Genomic DNA, 16,388 nt, shown 5'->3' with positions numbered 1-16,388 from the left:
CAAAATGACCTTCAAGAAACTGGCTAAAATCAGACAAAGAGAGAATTTAAAAATCAGCCGGGAAGAAAAATGTCTCTTATACAAGAGAGCCTCCATAAGGCTATCAGCAGATTTCTCAGCAGAAATCTTACAGGCCAGGAGAGAATGGGGTGACATATTCAAAATGCTGAAAGAGGAGTTCCCACTGTGGCTCAGTAGTAACAAACCCAACTAGTATCCATGAGGATGTGGGTTCAATCCCTGGCCTTGCTCAGTGGGTTAAGGATCTAGCGTTGCTGTGAGCTGTGGTGTAGGCATACAGAAGTTCTCAAGTTAGGGGTTGAATTGGAGTTCAGCTGCTGGCCTACACCATAGATATAGCAATGCCAGATCCAAGTTACATCTGCAATCTATGCTGCAGCTTGCAGCAATGTTGGATCCTCCCGGATCCTTAACCCACTGAGCGAGGCCAGGGATCAAACTGCATCCTCATGAACACTAGTCGGGTTCATAACCCACTGAGCCACAACAGGAACTCCCCAATCTGCAAAGTCTTAATAATGAAAAAACAAAATCTGGGAGTTCCCATTGTGGCTCAAATGATAACGAACCCGACTAGTATCCACTGCAGCTCTGATTCAGCCCCTAGCCTTGAACTTCCCGTGTGGCTCACAACCTAACTACTCAACCCCTAGCCCTGGAACGTCCATGTGCCGCAGGTACAGCCCTAAAAAAAAAAGAAAAAAGAAAAAGAAAATGCCATACAAGAATACCTTACCCAGGAATCTAATAAAGAGTGATACAGGGAAAACATGTTAACAAAAGAGAATCAGATTCAAAGATTCTGAAACCATACTTCTGGTTACCAAAGGGACAATGTTGGGGGAAGGGATAAAAAGCGAGGGTGGGACTGACATATACACACTACTATATACAGAATGGATGAGTAGCAAGGACCTACTGAATAGCACAGGGAAATCTACTCAAACTACTCTGTAGTGACCTAGGTGGGAAAAGAATCTGAAAAGGATTAGACATATGTATAACTGATTCACACTGCTGTACACCTGAAACTACCATAACATTGTAAATCAACTATACTTCAATAAAATTTAGGAGTTCCCGTCGTGGCGCAGTGGTTAACGAATCCGACTAGGAACCATGAGGTTGCGGGTTCGATCCTTGCCCTTGCTCAGTGGGTTAACGATCCGGCGGTGCCGTGAGCCTGTGGTGTAGGTCGCAGACACGGCTCGGATCCTGCGCTGCTGTGGCTCTGGCATAGGCTGGCAGCTATAGCTCCGATTCGACCCCCTAGCCTGGGAACCTCCATATGCCGCGAGAGCGGCCCACGAAATAGCAAAAAGACAAAAAAAAAAAAAAAAATTTAAGAAAAGAATATTTTACCTAGCAAAGTTGTCCTTCAGAAGTGAAGGTAAGTTAAAGACTTTCCCAAACAAACAAAAGCTGAGAGTTCATCACCAACTGACCTTCCCTACAAGAAATGTCAAAAAGAGTTCTTCTATCTGAAAATATGCCAACCAGTAATACGAAAACATGAAAATATAAAGTATTAAAATAGCCATAGCTACAATACTTAGATGTGATACAATAAAAAGATGTGAATTGTGACATGAAAAACAAACTGTGTCAGGGAGTAAAAGGGTAGATTCTGTATGCAATGGAAGTTATTAGCTTAAAATAGACTGTTACTGGAGTTCCCGTCGTGGCTCAGTGGTTAACGAATCCGACTAGGAACCATGAGGTTGCGGGTTCGATCCCTGGCCTTGCTTGGTGGGTTAAGGATCCGGCATTGCCGTGAGCTGTGGTGTAGGTCGCAGATGCGGCTCGGATCCCGAGTTGCTATGGCTCTGGCATAGGCTGGCGGCTACAGCTCTGATTAGACCCCTAGCCTGGGAACCTCTATATGCTGCAGGAATGGCCCAAGAAATGGCAAAAAGACCAAAAAAAAAAAAAAAAATAGACTGTTACATCTATGTTTCAGCTAAGGCTGAGGGTAACCACAAGACAAAAACCTATAATAGATACATATAAAGAGAATGCAATCAGATATACCACTATCAGAAATCATCAATTCACAAAGCAAGACAAGAGAGAAGAAAGGAATTACAAGACAGCCAGAAAACAACAAGATGGCAATATTAAGTCCTTACCTAGCTGTAATTACTTTAAATATAAATGGATTAAATTAGAAGTCAGTAACAAAAGGAAAACTGGAAAATTCACAAATATGTGGAAATTAAACAACATGCTCCTGATAACCCCTGCATAATAGTCAAATGACTTTTGACAAGGATGCCAATACCATCCAATGAAGACAGAATAGTCTTTCCAACAAATGATACTGGAAAAACTGGATATCTACCTGAAAAAGAATGAAATTGGACCCTTAACTTACACTTTATACAAAAATTTACTTAAAATGGTCAAAGACCTAAACATGAGAACTGAAACTATAAAATTCTTGGGGAAAAGCTTCATGACATTGGATCTGGCAGTTTCTTGGATGTGAAACCAAAAGGTAACAAAAAGAAAAAACAGATAAACTGGATTATCTCAATTAAAACTACCATACTTTAAAACTACCATACTTCACTATTTACAATAGCAAGACATAGAAACAACCTAAATGTCTATCTGATAAAGGTGATGTAGTATATCTGATGCGTCTATCAGATAGAGAAGTTGTAATACACACACACACACACACACACACACACACACACACACGCACAATGGAATATTGCTCAGCCATAAAAAAGAATGAAATAATGCCATTTGCAGCTACATGGATGGACCCAGAGATTATCATACTAAGCAAAGTCAGTCAGACAGAGAAAGATAAATACCATATATCACTTATATGTGAACTCTAAAATATGACATAAATGAAGTTCCCAGTGACTCAGAGGGTTAAGGATCCGGCATTGTCACTGCAGTGGCTTGGGTCACGTTGTGGCACAGGTTAGATCCCTGGCCTGGGAACTTCCATATGCTGCAGGTGTAGCCAAAAAGAACAGAACAGACTTGTGGTTGCTAAGGGGAAGAGGGGGCAGGGAAGGGCTGGATTGAGAGTTTTGGACTAGCAGATACAAACTATTATATATAGAATGTGTAAACAATAGGGCCCTATTATATAGCACAGGGAACTATATTCAATATCCTGCAATAAATCATAATGGAAAAGAAAAAATAGTTCCTGCTTCAAAGGACACAAAAAGGCAGCCTACGGAATGTAAGAAATGATTTGTAAACTACATACCTGGTAAGTAGTTAATACCCAAAATATATAAAGAACTCTTACAATTCATTAACAAAAAACTAAAAAATCCCTTTTATAGCCGCATCCTCGGCACCTGGAAGGGACCCCCCCCCATGCACACCAGCACCCCTGCAGTGCCCTGAACTGCTGCAGTCAGATTCTTAACCAAATGCGCCACAGTGGGAACTCCCCAAACAATCTCATTTTTTAAAATGGGCAAAGGATTTAGATACTTTCTAAGCCATACACATGGCCAATAAGCACATGAAAAGATGCTCACTAATCATTAGACAAATGCAAATCAAAACCATGAGATACCACCTCCTATCTGTTAGAATGACTACTATCAAAAAAAAAAAAAACCAAAAAACAAACAGAAAATAAGTGTTGACAAGGTTACAGAGAAATCAGAACTTGTGTACTGTTGGGAATGTAAAATGATACAGCCACAATGGAAAACAATATGGTAATTCCTCAAAAAATTAAAAATAGAATTACCATATGAACTAGAAATTCCAGTTCTGGGAATATACCCAAAAGAACTGAGAACAGAGTCTGAAGAGATATTTATACACCCGTATTCACAACAACATTATTCACAATAGCCAAAAGATGGAAGCAACTCAAGTGTTTCTCACAAATGAATGGGTCAACAAAATGTGGTATATACAGTCAATGTCATATTATTCAGCCTTAAAACGCAAGAAATTCTGGAGTTCCTGCTGCAGCACAGTGAGTTAAGAATCCAGCTACAGTGGCTTGGGTCAAAACTCTAGCCTGGGAACTTCCATATGCCTCAGGTGCAATCATTTAAAAAAAAAAAAAAGGCAAGAAAATCCTGTATATGTTACAACATGGATGAACTTAAGGACATTATGCTAAGTGATATAAGCTAATCACAAGAAAGACAAATGTTATATGACTATACGTATATGGGGTATTTAGAGAAGTCATAAAAAACACAAAGTAGAATAGTGTTTGCAAAAAGCTGGGGGACAGGAAGAATAGGAAGTTGTTTAATGGGCGTGGACTTTCAGTTTTGCAAGATGAAAAGAGTTCCAGGAATTCCCCTATGGTACAGAGGGTTAAGGATCAGGTGTTGCCACTGCAGCAGCTTGGATTCGATCCCCAGCCCAGGAACTTCTACATGCCACAGACTTGGCCAACAACAAGAGTTCCAGAGACTGGTTTACAACAATGTAAATGTACTTGACTATACTGTAAACTTAAAAATGGGTAAGATCATAAATTTTATGTTACATATATTACAGAATTAGAAATGAAAAATACTGGAGTTCCTGCTGTGGTACAGTGGATTAATGATCCAGCATGTCTTTGTGCAGGTACCAGTTCAATCCCTAATCTAGAGCAATGGGTTAAGGATCCGGTGTTCCTCCAGTTGTGGCATAGGTCACAGCTCTGGCTCAAATTCAATCCCTGGCCCAGGAACTCTTCCATATGCCAGGAGGCAGCCCAAAAAAAAAAAAAAAAAAGAATTAAAAAAATACGGGGAGTTCCTGTCATGGCGCAGTGGTTAACGAATCCGACTAGGAACCATGAGGTTGCAGGTTCGGTCCCTGGCCTTGCTCAGTGGGTTAACGATCCACATGGCCGTGACCTGTGGTGTAGGTCACAGACGCGGCTGGGATCCTGTGTTGCTGTGGCTCTGGCGTAGGCCGGTGGCTACAGCTCCGATTGGACCCCTAGCCTGGGAACCTCCATATGCCGCGGGAGAGGCCCAAGAAATGGCAAAAAGACAAAAAAAAAAAAATACTAAAAAAGAGTAGGGATGTAATGAAGTAGATTCTATAGGAACTACTTTTTCAAGAAGGTAGATTACAGGAGTTCCCTGGTGGCACAGCAGGTTAAGGATCTGACATTCCCTCTGCTGTGGCACGGGTTCAACCCCAAGCCTGGGAACTAGGAAGATTATAAAAAGGATCAGAGAAATGAGACAGTAAGTGGCAAGAGACATGAGATCAAGCAGAGTTGTTTTGTTTTAAGATGAAACTATAAACTTGTTCATATGCATATAGGAAGAAAAAGAATGGAATCATATCTTCTACGTGCAATTTTATTTATAATTGCTAACCTATTGATCATTTACTATGTAATAGGCATTAATTACTAACAGTCCAATAAAGTAGGTGCTAGTATTATGCTATTAGACATGGGACTGTAAGAGAGTCACAGATAAGTCAAGAATTTTGCCCTGAATATTTGGAAAAATAAAAATACAATTACCATTTAACTGAGATGGAGAAGACATGGCTCAGCAAGAACCTGACTAGTATCCATAAGGATGCGGGTTTGATCTCTGGCCTCAGTCACTGGGTTAAGGATCCAACATTGTTGTAAACTGCATAGGTCGCAGATAGCAGCTTAGATCTGGCATTGCTGTGGCTGTGGCATAGGCTGGCAGCTGCAGTTCTGATTTGACCCCTAACCTGGAACTTCTGTATTAAAAAGAAAAAAAAAAAAAAAGGAAGCACCATCAAAAACAAAAGGATTAGAGGCTGAATACTACCTGAGGCATAATGACAAAAGAATCTGAGAGTGAAAGGATATGAACAGAACCATAAATATTTGGAAAGTAAGCCATCAAGTAACTAGCCATGATTCTTTTTACCTTTGGCTCCCTACCTCCCATCTTTAAGAAAATTCCCTCAACACTACCACCATTCTCTTCCAGCCTTTATCTCGTTTCTCTACTCCCCATCTTTATTTATTTATTTTGGCTTTTTGTTATTTCTTTGGGCCACTCCCGCGGCATATGGAGGTTCCCAGGCTAGGGGTCCAATCGGAGCTGCAGCCACTGGCCTACGCCAGAGCCACAGCAACGCGGGATCCGAGCCGCGTCTGCAACCTACACCACAGCTCACGGCAACACCGGATCCTTAACCCACTGAGCAAGGCCAGGGATCGAACCTGCAACCTCATGGTTCCCAGTCCGATTTGTTAACCACTGCGCCACGACGGGAACTCCCTACTCCCCATCTTTAAAATAACAACTTTGGGAGTTCCCGTCATGGCGCGGTGGTTAATGAATCCGACTGGGAACCATGAGGTTGCGGGTTCGGTCCCTGCCCTTGCTCAGTGGGTCGACGATCCGGTGTTGCTGTGAGCTGTGGTGTAGGTTGCAGATGTGGCTTGGATCCCGAGTTGCTGTGGCTCTGGCGTAGACCAGTGGCTACAGCTCCGGTTGGACCCTTAGCCTGGGAACCTCCATATGCCGCGGGATCGGCCCAAGAAATAGCAAAAAGACCAAAAACAACTTTACTGAGATATAATTTACATACCATATAATTAACCCATTAAAGTATAAATTCAGTGATATTTGGATCACAGAGTTATGCAACCATCACCACAATCAATTTTAGAACATTTTCATTACTACACAAAGAAACCCAAAACTCATTACTAGTCACTCTTCCTTTCCCCCCAACCATCCTCTTCCACTCCAGCCCTAGGCAACTACTAATCTGCTTTCTGTCTCTCTGGATTTGCCAATTCTAGACATTTCATATAAACAGAAGCATGAAATACAGATGACCCTTGAAAGACATGGGTTTGAACTGTACAGATCCACTTACATGTGGATTTTTTTCAATAGTATAGCACACTATAGTACAGCACAGTCTGCTGTTGGGTTGAAGCCAAGGATGCAGAAGAATCATGGATAGGGAGGAGCCAAATACACAAAGGATCAACTACAGCTGATACATGGATGTTCAACTGCAGAGGTCTGGTATCCATAGGCCCCACATTGCTCAAGAGTCAAATGTATGTGATCTTTTGTGAGCGGCTTCTTTCGCTAGCATAATGTTTTCAAGGTTCATCTATTTTGTAGAATGTATCAGTACCCTATTCCTTTTTTTTTTTTTTTTTGGCTACACCTGTGGCACTTGTAAATTCCCAGGCCAAGCATCAAATCCAAGCCACAGCAGTGACAACACTGAACCCCCAACTGCTAGGCCACCAGGGAACTCCTGTATTCTATTACTTTTTATTGCTGAATAAAATTCCAAAATTCCATTGAAAGGATATAAATAATATTTTATTTATCTGCTCATCAGTTGATGGATATTTGTGCTTTTCCCCTTTTTGGCTATTGTGAATAATGTTGCTATGAACAATAATGTATAGGTTTTTGTGTAGACATACATTTTAATTTCTCTTGAGTATATACAGAGTGGGTTTAACTTTTTGAGGAACTGCCAAACTGTTTTCCAAAGTAGCTGCATCATTTTACATCCCAATCAGCACTGTTTAAGGGTCCAATTATTTCACGTTATTATCTGTGTTTCTGATTATAGCCATCCTTGTGGGTGTGAAGTGGTACCTCACTGGGGTTTTGATTTCCTTGATAGCTAATGATGCTAAACATTTTTTCACAGCTATTTGTAGGTTTCTTTGGAGAAATATCTACTGAGATATATTGCTCAATTTTTATATTGGGTTCTGCTCTTCATCTTAAATTTCTTAAAAGTTTAGGCTATATACACCATCTATACTTCCTTACCTTCTTTCACTCATCAACCCACTCCAACCTTGCTTCTGCTCCCCACTCTGAAATTGCCTGTCAAAGTCATCAACCACCTCCACACTGACAGAATCAAAGACTATTCATCAACTTTCACCTTCCAGGATAAAATCCTGTGGTTGGCACATCTGTACTTTTGTGTGTGTGTGTATGTGTGTGCTTTTCAGGGCCACATCCATGGCACACGGAGGTGCCCAGGCTAGGGGTCTAATCAGAACTACAGCTGCCAGCCACAGCCACAGCAAAGCCAGATCCAAGCTGCATCTGCGACATACACCACAGCTCACGGCAAAGCCGAATCCGTAACCCACTGAGCAAGGCCAGGGATCAAACCCACAACCTTAAGGTTCCTAGTCAGATTCATTTCTGCTGTGCCACGACAGGAACTCCTGGCACATATGCATTTTAATTCCAACTGACTTCTTTTTTGTTTTTGTCTTTTTAGGGCCGCACCCGTGGCACATGGAGATTCCCAGGCTAGGGGTCAAATCGGAGCTGTTGCTGCTGACCTATGTGACAGCCACAGCAACGCCAGATCTGAGCCATGTCTGCGACCTACACCATAGCTCACGGCAACACCAGATCCTTAACCCACTGAGTGAGGCCAGGGATCGAACCCACAACCTCATGGTTCCTAGTTGGATTCATTTCCACTGCACTATGATGGGAACGCCTGACTTCTTATTCTAATTTATACTTTCCTCTATTTTTCCTTTGTCCTGTTTCTTTTCTATATTTTCCTACTTTAGAACATATTTTCTTATGAGATGATAAATGTAAACCAAAAACCAAAGGGTATATCCAGAGAGCTGCAGGTAACACAACTGGCTGGAACTGAGTGAATGTAATGAAATCATGCAAGGGAAAGATAAGGAAAGGCTAGATAAACAGTGGGTATTAGGCTAAGGACTTGGACTTTGTTTAGCAAGCAGTGGCTTGAGGTGGGATTTCAGTTCCCAGACTGGGGACTGAATGGGATTGCAGCAGTGAAAGCACCAAGTCTTAACCACTAGACCACCAGGGAACTCATGCATTAAAGCTTTTTATACAAGAAATGCTTAGCACTAGACTGCTGGAATGTTGGGAGATTATTCTGGTAGAAGGTATACAATTACCTGAGGGCAAGGGATAGGCAGTGGAAAAACAGGAGGCAAGGAGATCATTCAGGATGTCTGTTACTGTAGTAATGAGGGCAGAAGTTAGTGTAGTAGAGCTAAACAAGAAAGAAGGAATCAGTGGAAAGACATCACTATTAAACTTTAACTGAGTTAACTACATCACTGATAACAGAATTATTAGCTGCCCCCAGTCAACGGATATTAAACTTTCAAAATTTTACTAATTTTAATGGAAACTAGATGAATTTTGTATAGTAAAAACACAAAAATTCTCTGTTAGAAGTGCTTCCCCTTTTCTCCTCTCAAGTAAGCACTTCTGAAAATTCTGGGTAATTCGAGCTTTTTAAAGAGTGAAGATCTGGCAATGCCTACCAGTCAGTTCTACTCTCATCACTGCCTCCTCCCCACCCCCAACAGACATGCTAAGATCAAGAAGAAAGAGAAATTTATGCAAAGTAGGTTGGGGAAGGCAAAATATACCAGTTAAACAGTCTCTTTTCTTTTTTTCCAAAGGGAATGGTTTGTTGATGCTCTGAGGAGTTAAATTATAATAACACATGCCAGGAAGATGATGTCAGGGAAGGCGTGGTTAGGCTCTTTACAAGTCTAAAATTCCTTTAGTCCCAAACACTTCCTCTTTCAATTTTACCTATACTCAAGTCTCTGTACTGAGGTAACTCTTTCAAAAGGTGAAAAAACAGTGTTGAGACCTCTGATCTTTTTATCTCCAGTCTTTTTTTTTTTTAAAGAACCAGGAAAAACTGAAGGCCAATAAAACAGATTATTACTAAAATGTACCACATTATTTTGCAGAATCTCTCTTTGAAATCCACATTTTCCCCCTTCTGTGACTATTTTATTTCCAAAGATAGGAATGGGTATTCAACACTACATCCTGAGAAAGAAAGTGCTTTTACGACGTATTATACATTTGTTGATTGTATGCCTATATTTGCCATGGCCAGAAAAGAGTAAGAAAATTACAATTGTCATGGGCTCCCCAGAAACAACTTCCTTAATAAATAAAGTACACAAGTATGTTTCAAAATAAAACAATGAATTTTTTTTTTGGCTGCACACATTGCATATAGAAGTTCCCAGGCCAGGCATAGAATCAGAGCTGCAGCTGTGCCATGCTGGGCTGAGGATCCAACCTGCACCTCAGCAGCAACCTGAGACACTGCAAAGACAACACCAGGTCCTTAACCCACTGTGCCACAGCAGGAGCTCCAAAACAATCTTACTTCTTAAAGACAAGTAAATAAAAAGTCACAATAGTGTTGTATAAATAGCTTTTCAAACTGAGCTCACTGGAATTATTTTTATTCCACCAGCCAGAAGTGATGACTACAGTAAATTATGATGTAAAGGAATTCCCACTGTGGCATAGCAGGATAAGGATCCAGCGTTGTCTGCAGCAGCAAAGGTTCAATCCCTGGCCTGGCACAGTGATTTAAGAATCCGGCACTGCTACAGATGCATGCCACAGCTCATCCAAGTTGAGGCTTGGATTCAATCCCTGGCCTGGAAACTTCCATACGTCCCAGGTGTGGCCAGTAAAGAAAAAAAAATTTATGATGTAAAAATGCTCTTTTAAAGAAAGAGATCTCTAAAAATCTATTATTTCCAGACTTTGGTATAACATAATAATGGGCAATAAAAGCAGATATTTATAATTTGTACTTTTTCAGAAGTTTAGGATTTTATTGTTCTTTATTTCAGGGTTTGTTTTTTTTGTTTTGTTTTACTTTTCTTTTTCTTTTTTGGTCACCTGGCAGTATATGGAGTTCCTGAGCCAGGGATCAGGTCAAAGATATAGTTGGGACCTACACCACAGTTGTGGCAATGCTGGATCCTTTAACCCACTGTGTTGGGCTGAGGATTAAACCTGCAACCTGGTGCTGCAGAGATGCCGTCAATCCCACTGCACAGTGGGAACTACTATTTCGGTTTTTCAAGTGTTCTGGACAGGCCCAAGAACTTTTCCACATAGACTTAGCCCACTTGAGAAACTGAGTCCTTAAGCCAATGACAAAATTAAAACTTTAGGAGTTCTCTTGTGGAACAGCAGGCTAAAGATCCTGGAATCACTGCATTGGCTTGGCTCCCTCCTGTGTCACAGGTTCAATCCCTGGGCTGGGAACTTCCACATGCCACGTGCGCAGTCGAAAAAATTAAAAAAATAAATTTTTTTAATTAAAACTTTACCTTGTCATAGAAAAATATCTGGTAGAATAGACAGACCAAATTGCTACCAGTTATTTTCCTTAAGGGGTGGGATTTAGGTAAAAAAACTTAGGACATGAAGACTTGATTTTTCATTTTATACACCTCTTTAGTCTTAATTTAAAAAAAAAAGGTCATGCCTTACATTTATTATGAAAAACTAATAAAAGTTATGAAAATTTAAACTTTGGTATAAAAATTGTCAAATTACACAAGCAGATTCATCCAAAACATTCTTCCCAAAAGAGGAATGAATACATTAGCCGTACATGTCAACAAAAAGACAAAGAACAATGTAGTAATGATTTAGTTTAAATGTACCCAAAACTCACAAACTATATATTTGTACACTAGGAGTCATAGACATAGTCACAAAGAGATGTCATCATAACACTGACCTGTAAGAGCCCAAAGAATACCAGACAAATACGCTAGTAAACATCTATCTACCCTCTACCTCAGGTATCCTGATGAGCTGCTCAATCGCAAGTTACCAGAAAGAGGTGTGAGATTCGAATCCCAGTCCACATTCATACCTCCTGTCCTACACTATCCTAGATTTAGAAGCTAGTTAAAAGTTTCCTATACTACAAGGAGGAAAGGGAGTGGAGAGCTAAGAAAAGAGAATATTTTAGAGAGCATTGAATACATGAAGCCGCTATTAAGGGAAAACACTTTTTCAGGAATTCATTTTACTGTGTTTTAATGGGTAACCTGAGAGACTTGGAAGGAAAAAATTAGGGAAGAAACTTTCATACAGTACTATATAAGATTTGAAAAGAATAAAGACAGATGAAATCTATCAAAATCACATATCGATTTGTGTGTGTGTATGTGTGTGTATAACTGACAACAAATATGACCCTCTGTTTCTTAAGGATGTAACAGAATAGATACCATATAAACCAACACCCATACACTAATATTAAGTGTTTTGGGTCTAAACACCCACTGCCTGGATCAGACAGTCTCTTTAGGTATATGAGAAAGCAACAGGAATCTTCCCACCTCCCAAAAATCCATCAAATGAACAAAGGATCCTTAAATGGCTATGGCACTTTTTTCTTCAAAAAACAGCTACAAAATGAAGAGAGGGTAAAGAAAAGGGTCTTTCTGCTACAGCATAAAAGTTCCTCCTAATCATCCCTATGTGCCCAAGAAACTGCCCAAGATATTCCTGGCAATTGTGGGTATGATTTCAGTCCACCTCTTCTCAGGCTGCCGCTGTGCCCAAGCATAACACAACTCTCTGGCAGCTGCGGGTTAATCATAAAGACTCCAAGGATCCCTGCTGAGCCTGGATATCTGCAGGGCAGGAAGCACCAGCTCAGCAGCAGACCCCAAAGAACCACACAACTTTCTGCCTTCATTCCTATGGTATGTCTTTTCTTACAACTCCTTCCCTACAGGCTGGGTAGGATAGGGTCTCTATCTAAATCTAGAAGAGTAGACTCGGTCCTCAGAAGAAGCTGTAGTGATTTCACTGACTGCATTTCAGCTACCTGATAACACTGGTGGAATGGCAGGAAGGAAGGTGGGCTGAGGGAGAATGCCAACAGTTAATTAAAAAGACAAAATAACCTCGGAGGGGTGACCTAGAGGGCAGGGTCTGAGGTGACATTATCCCTGTGAAAATTGCGTACAACAGCAGGAACTCAAACTAACTTCATTTCACAAAGATGCAAACTTGCAAAGCTTAATTTGTCTTTAATTCCTCTGCCTTCTCAGGCCTCACATAAGGGACTATAAATTCCTGGAACTTCAGTACCAGGTGAGAAAAGAAGCCAAAAAAAAAAAAAAAGTGGTGGAAAAGGGAGGCGCTGAGACTCCACAGAGAAGAGAGGAATCTGGTTCCCCTCTTAAGGAGAATGTTAAAGCCAAGGACACTCCCGATCCCCAGAAAAGGAAGTAGCTGGATTCCAAAAAAAATCACTTTTCCCTACCTTCTTGTTGTTCTTGTTATAGCCAAAAGTCGAAATCCCAGGCCTCGAAGTCACTGATAGCAGCATTTTCTCTTTAATGTTAGGAAGCTGGGAGAGAGAAGAGGGAGAAGGTAAAGGGAGGGGAAAGAGAGAGAGGGAGAGGGAGGGAGGAAGAGGGAAAAGGGAGGGGGAGAAAAGGAGGGGGGGCCCAGTAGAGAATGAGCTAGGGCTGCTTGTTTACGTCACTGATAGAAGTTAACCCCCTGTCTGAGGGAGGCTCTTCCACTGGGTCCTAATGCCCAAGATGTTATTTCATTTTTCACAAGCTTAGCAGTAAAAGCCAAAAGAAAAGTTCTTAGGTCTACCCTTTTCCACTCCATCCCTTTCCTATATGAGCAAGTTCTGATTCTCATGAAAAAACAATAAGGATATTTTCTCCTTAGATCTCAGAAAAAGATTTCAAGCTTGATTTTAAAAGGGCCACTGGGATGCTGCTTTGGAGAACACATGAAGAAAACCATACTGAGGAAAAAAATGTGAGATGAGCTCAGGACTTTACCTACTTTATATTTATAGTGATCTTAACACACAAAGAAAGAAGAGAAGAGCTCACCAAAGAGCAAAGACTAGGAAAAGAGTATGAAAAATAACTAGTTTAAGATCCTTGGATAATTTTATTCCTCTTGGGTCACAGTGATGGGCTGATGCTGCTTAATCGTTTTCGGATTTCCCCAGAGTGTGACTTCATACTTAAGAAGGAATTGTCAAACTGTCCTTAAACTTGGTGACTAGTGCTTTCTTTTTTCTTGCCCCCAGCTTTATTGAGATACAATTGCCTAGTGGTTTCTTCAACAATTGTAAACCATCCTATTTGAGTCTTTATCCCACTATTTCCTAGTCCTCAAGGTCCACGAAGCTGAAACAATTAGTTACTCACCCAACCTGAAATTTATGCCTAAGCTGAAGTTCACAGAGTTGGAATGTTTGCTTCAAGCTATCTCTGAGCTGTAGAGGGGGGAAAGGAAAAAAAAAAAAAACCAACCTATTTAAAAACCATATGCTTCACAGAAAAAAAAAAAAATACAAAGTTCTTAGGAAAGAAGAACACCGGAGTCAAGAATTTAACAGTTGCAACACTCACCTCTAATAGTTTCAAAGGAATGTCCTGTAGAAGCCACCTTAACAATAAAAGAAAGTTGTTAGAAACCAAAAATTTAAGAATGATACCTAGTACCCAATACAATCCAAGTAGAATAGGGATATAGAATGGAAACCTTCAATTCCCTCTTAAGGCCATCTCATTGCCATCGTGGATAGTCTAAGAAATAAACTAACTCTGTCTGCTTTGCCACAACAAACATTAAGCCCAAAACTTCCCTTAAATGAAGTTCCGTCTCTATTCTAGTTTTCCTGTCACCTTTTTGCTATAATCAAGGGACAGACAGTATCAACACTCTGCACAGTAAATACACAGATACCACACCCCCAATCTCTAACTTTCATTTCCAATAGGACAGGAAGTGCCTGCTCAGCTTAAGGGACACAGGAAGGGTGGGAACAGCTTCAATGTGGGAATTGCAACTAAGATTGGAAGCACGGTAGCCAAATGCAGTCAATTAGTCAACAAAGGCATAATCAAAATCTCTCAATGATACCAAAGTCCCTTTTCTGCCCAGAGATTCTCATTCATTACATGCCAACTTACCATTGTCATTTAAGCCCTTAGATGGTATCTTCTCCCTTAGCCTTACAATATGGGACAAAATCTGAATCTGTAAGGCCTGATTTATAACGGAATTTATAATAGCAGTCAGCCAAATTTAATTTTTTAAAAATTCTAATTTTCTCAAAATGTTGTATTCTTTTACTGCATTCCTTAGTGCTCAATGCTATCTTAGAATTTAAAACCAAAAACTTTAGAGAGGGCAACATGAATTCAAATCCTGACACCACTGTTAGCTACTGTTATGTAACTTTAGGCCAAGTTACTTAAATTAACATCTCTAATTCATTAATTTCCAAAATGGAGTTACTACCTACTCTATTAATCTCTGGAATCGAATCTAAGTTTTGGTTCCATCCTGTCACTCACAAGCTGAGTGACACTGGGAGAATTACTTCACATGTCTGAACCTTACTTTTCTTATCCAAAAAACAGAGTAAATGGTCTCTACTTGAAAAATTATAGTGAAAGGAAATAAGCCAATGCATATAAAGCTCTTAGGAAGGTGCCTGGTACTTGGTAAACATTCAACAGATGTTAGTTCCATTATGATTAATTACTCTGCTGTCTCCCAGTGTGTATCCCTCTGGGTATTGCATAACCCAGATTTTATGATCTGAAGTGAGTATTTCCAAAAACCAGTATCTTAATTACATACAAAAGATCACACTAGGAGTTCCTGCCGTGGTGCAGTGGTTAATGAATCTGACTAGGAACCATGAGGTTGCAGGTTCAATCCCTGGCCTTGCTTAGTGTGTTAAGGATCCAGCATTGCTGTGAGCTGTGGTGTAGGTCGCAGACACGGCTTGGACCCCGCGTTGCTGTGGCTCTGGTGTAGGCCAGCGACTACAGCTCTGATTAGACCCCTAGCCTGGGAACCTCCATATGCCGCGGGAGTGGCCCAAGAAATGGCAAAAAGCCAAAAAAATAAAACAAAAGATCACACTAGAAATGGGCAGGCTCAACTATATAACTGGAAATACTGAATATGAAATTTCAGGGCTCACCCAATCCAATTTCTTTTCTCTACCTTTCATAAGCAAACAATCTGATAATTTGAAACTTCTTTTAACTCCCAATCTCTCATAAATTGGTAGAACATCTCTTATCACTAGGGAGAAAAAAAGGAGACAAAATAATATAGAAATATTATGTGAAGTACACTAGACAAGCTATTCCAGTTCCCATTTCTCTGGGGTCCTACTGCTCTAGAAACTGGAGTTCACGTGGCACAACAGGATTGGCCGCATCTCTTCAGTGCCAGGACACAGGTTTGATCTCCGGTCTGGCATAATGGGTTAAAGGATTTGGCTTTGCCACAGATATGGCATAGGTGGCAACTGCAGCTCAGATCTGACCCCTGGCCCAGAAACTCCATATGCCATGAGGCAGCCAAAAAAAAGAAAAGAAAGAAGAAAGAAAAGAAATTTAAACAGATCTAGAAAAAAGGATTACCATGTATCCTAAGATTAAATATCATCTTGCCACCCTAAAAGTAGAAAGTATCAGAAGGGAGATAAAGAAGGATCCAATCAAATCAATTACCATTTTATATGAACAGATAGAAAAACATTATATGTATGTTTTTATACACACA

At 40.5% G+C, this 16,388-nt stretch overlaps 1 protein-coding gene across 2 annotated transcripts in view; it reads right to left on the bottom strand.

The window, feature by feature from the left end:
* Nucleotides 1–13,317, bottom strand: part of RBMS2 (RNA binding motif single stranded interacting protein 2) — a 65,051-nt gene extending 51,734 nt beyond the window's left edge. Inside the window, exon 1 of one of the 2 annotated variants that reach the window (XM_047786947.1) lies at nucleotides 13,090–13,317. In XM_047786947.1, coding sequence (XP_047642903.1) covers nucleotides 13,090–13,155 — 66 coding nt within the window. In that variant the 5' untranslated portion in view covers nucleotides 13,156–13,317. The remainder of the gene's footprint in view (nucleotides 1–13,089) is intronic. The other variant, XM_047786948.1, reaches the window with a different exon arrangement.
* Between the last annotated feature and the right edge of the window lie 3,071 nt (nucleotides 13,318–16,388).

The sequence above is a fragment of the Phacochoerus africanus genome, chromosome 7, assembly GCF_016906955.1.
Source record: "Phacochoerus africanus isolate WHEZ1 chromosome 7, ROS_Pafr_v1, whole genome shotgun sequence".
NCBI lineage: Eukaryota > Metazoa > Chordata > Mammalia > Artiodactyla > Suidae > Phacochoerus > Phacochoerus africanus.
Note: the sequence above shows the minus strand (reverse complement) of the source record. Positions and strands in the feature narration are given on the sequence as shown.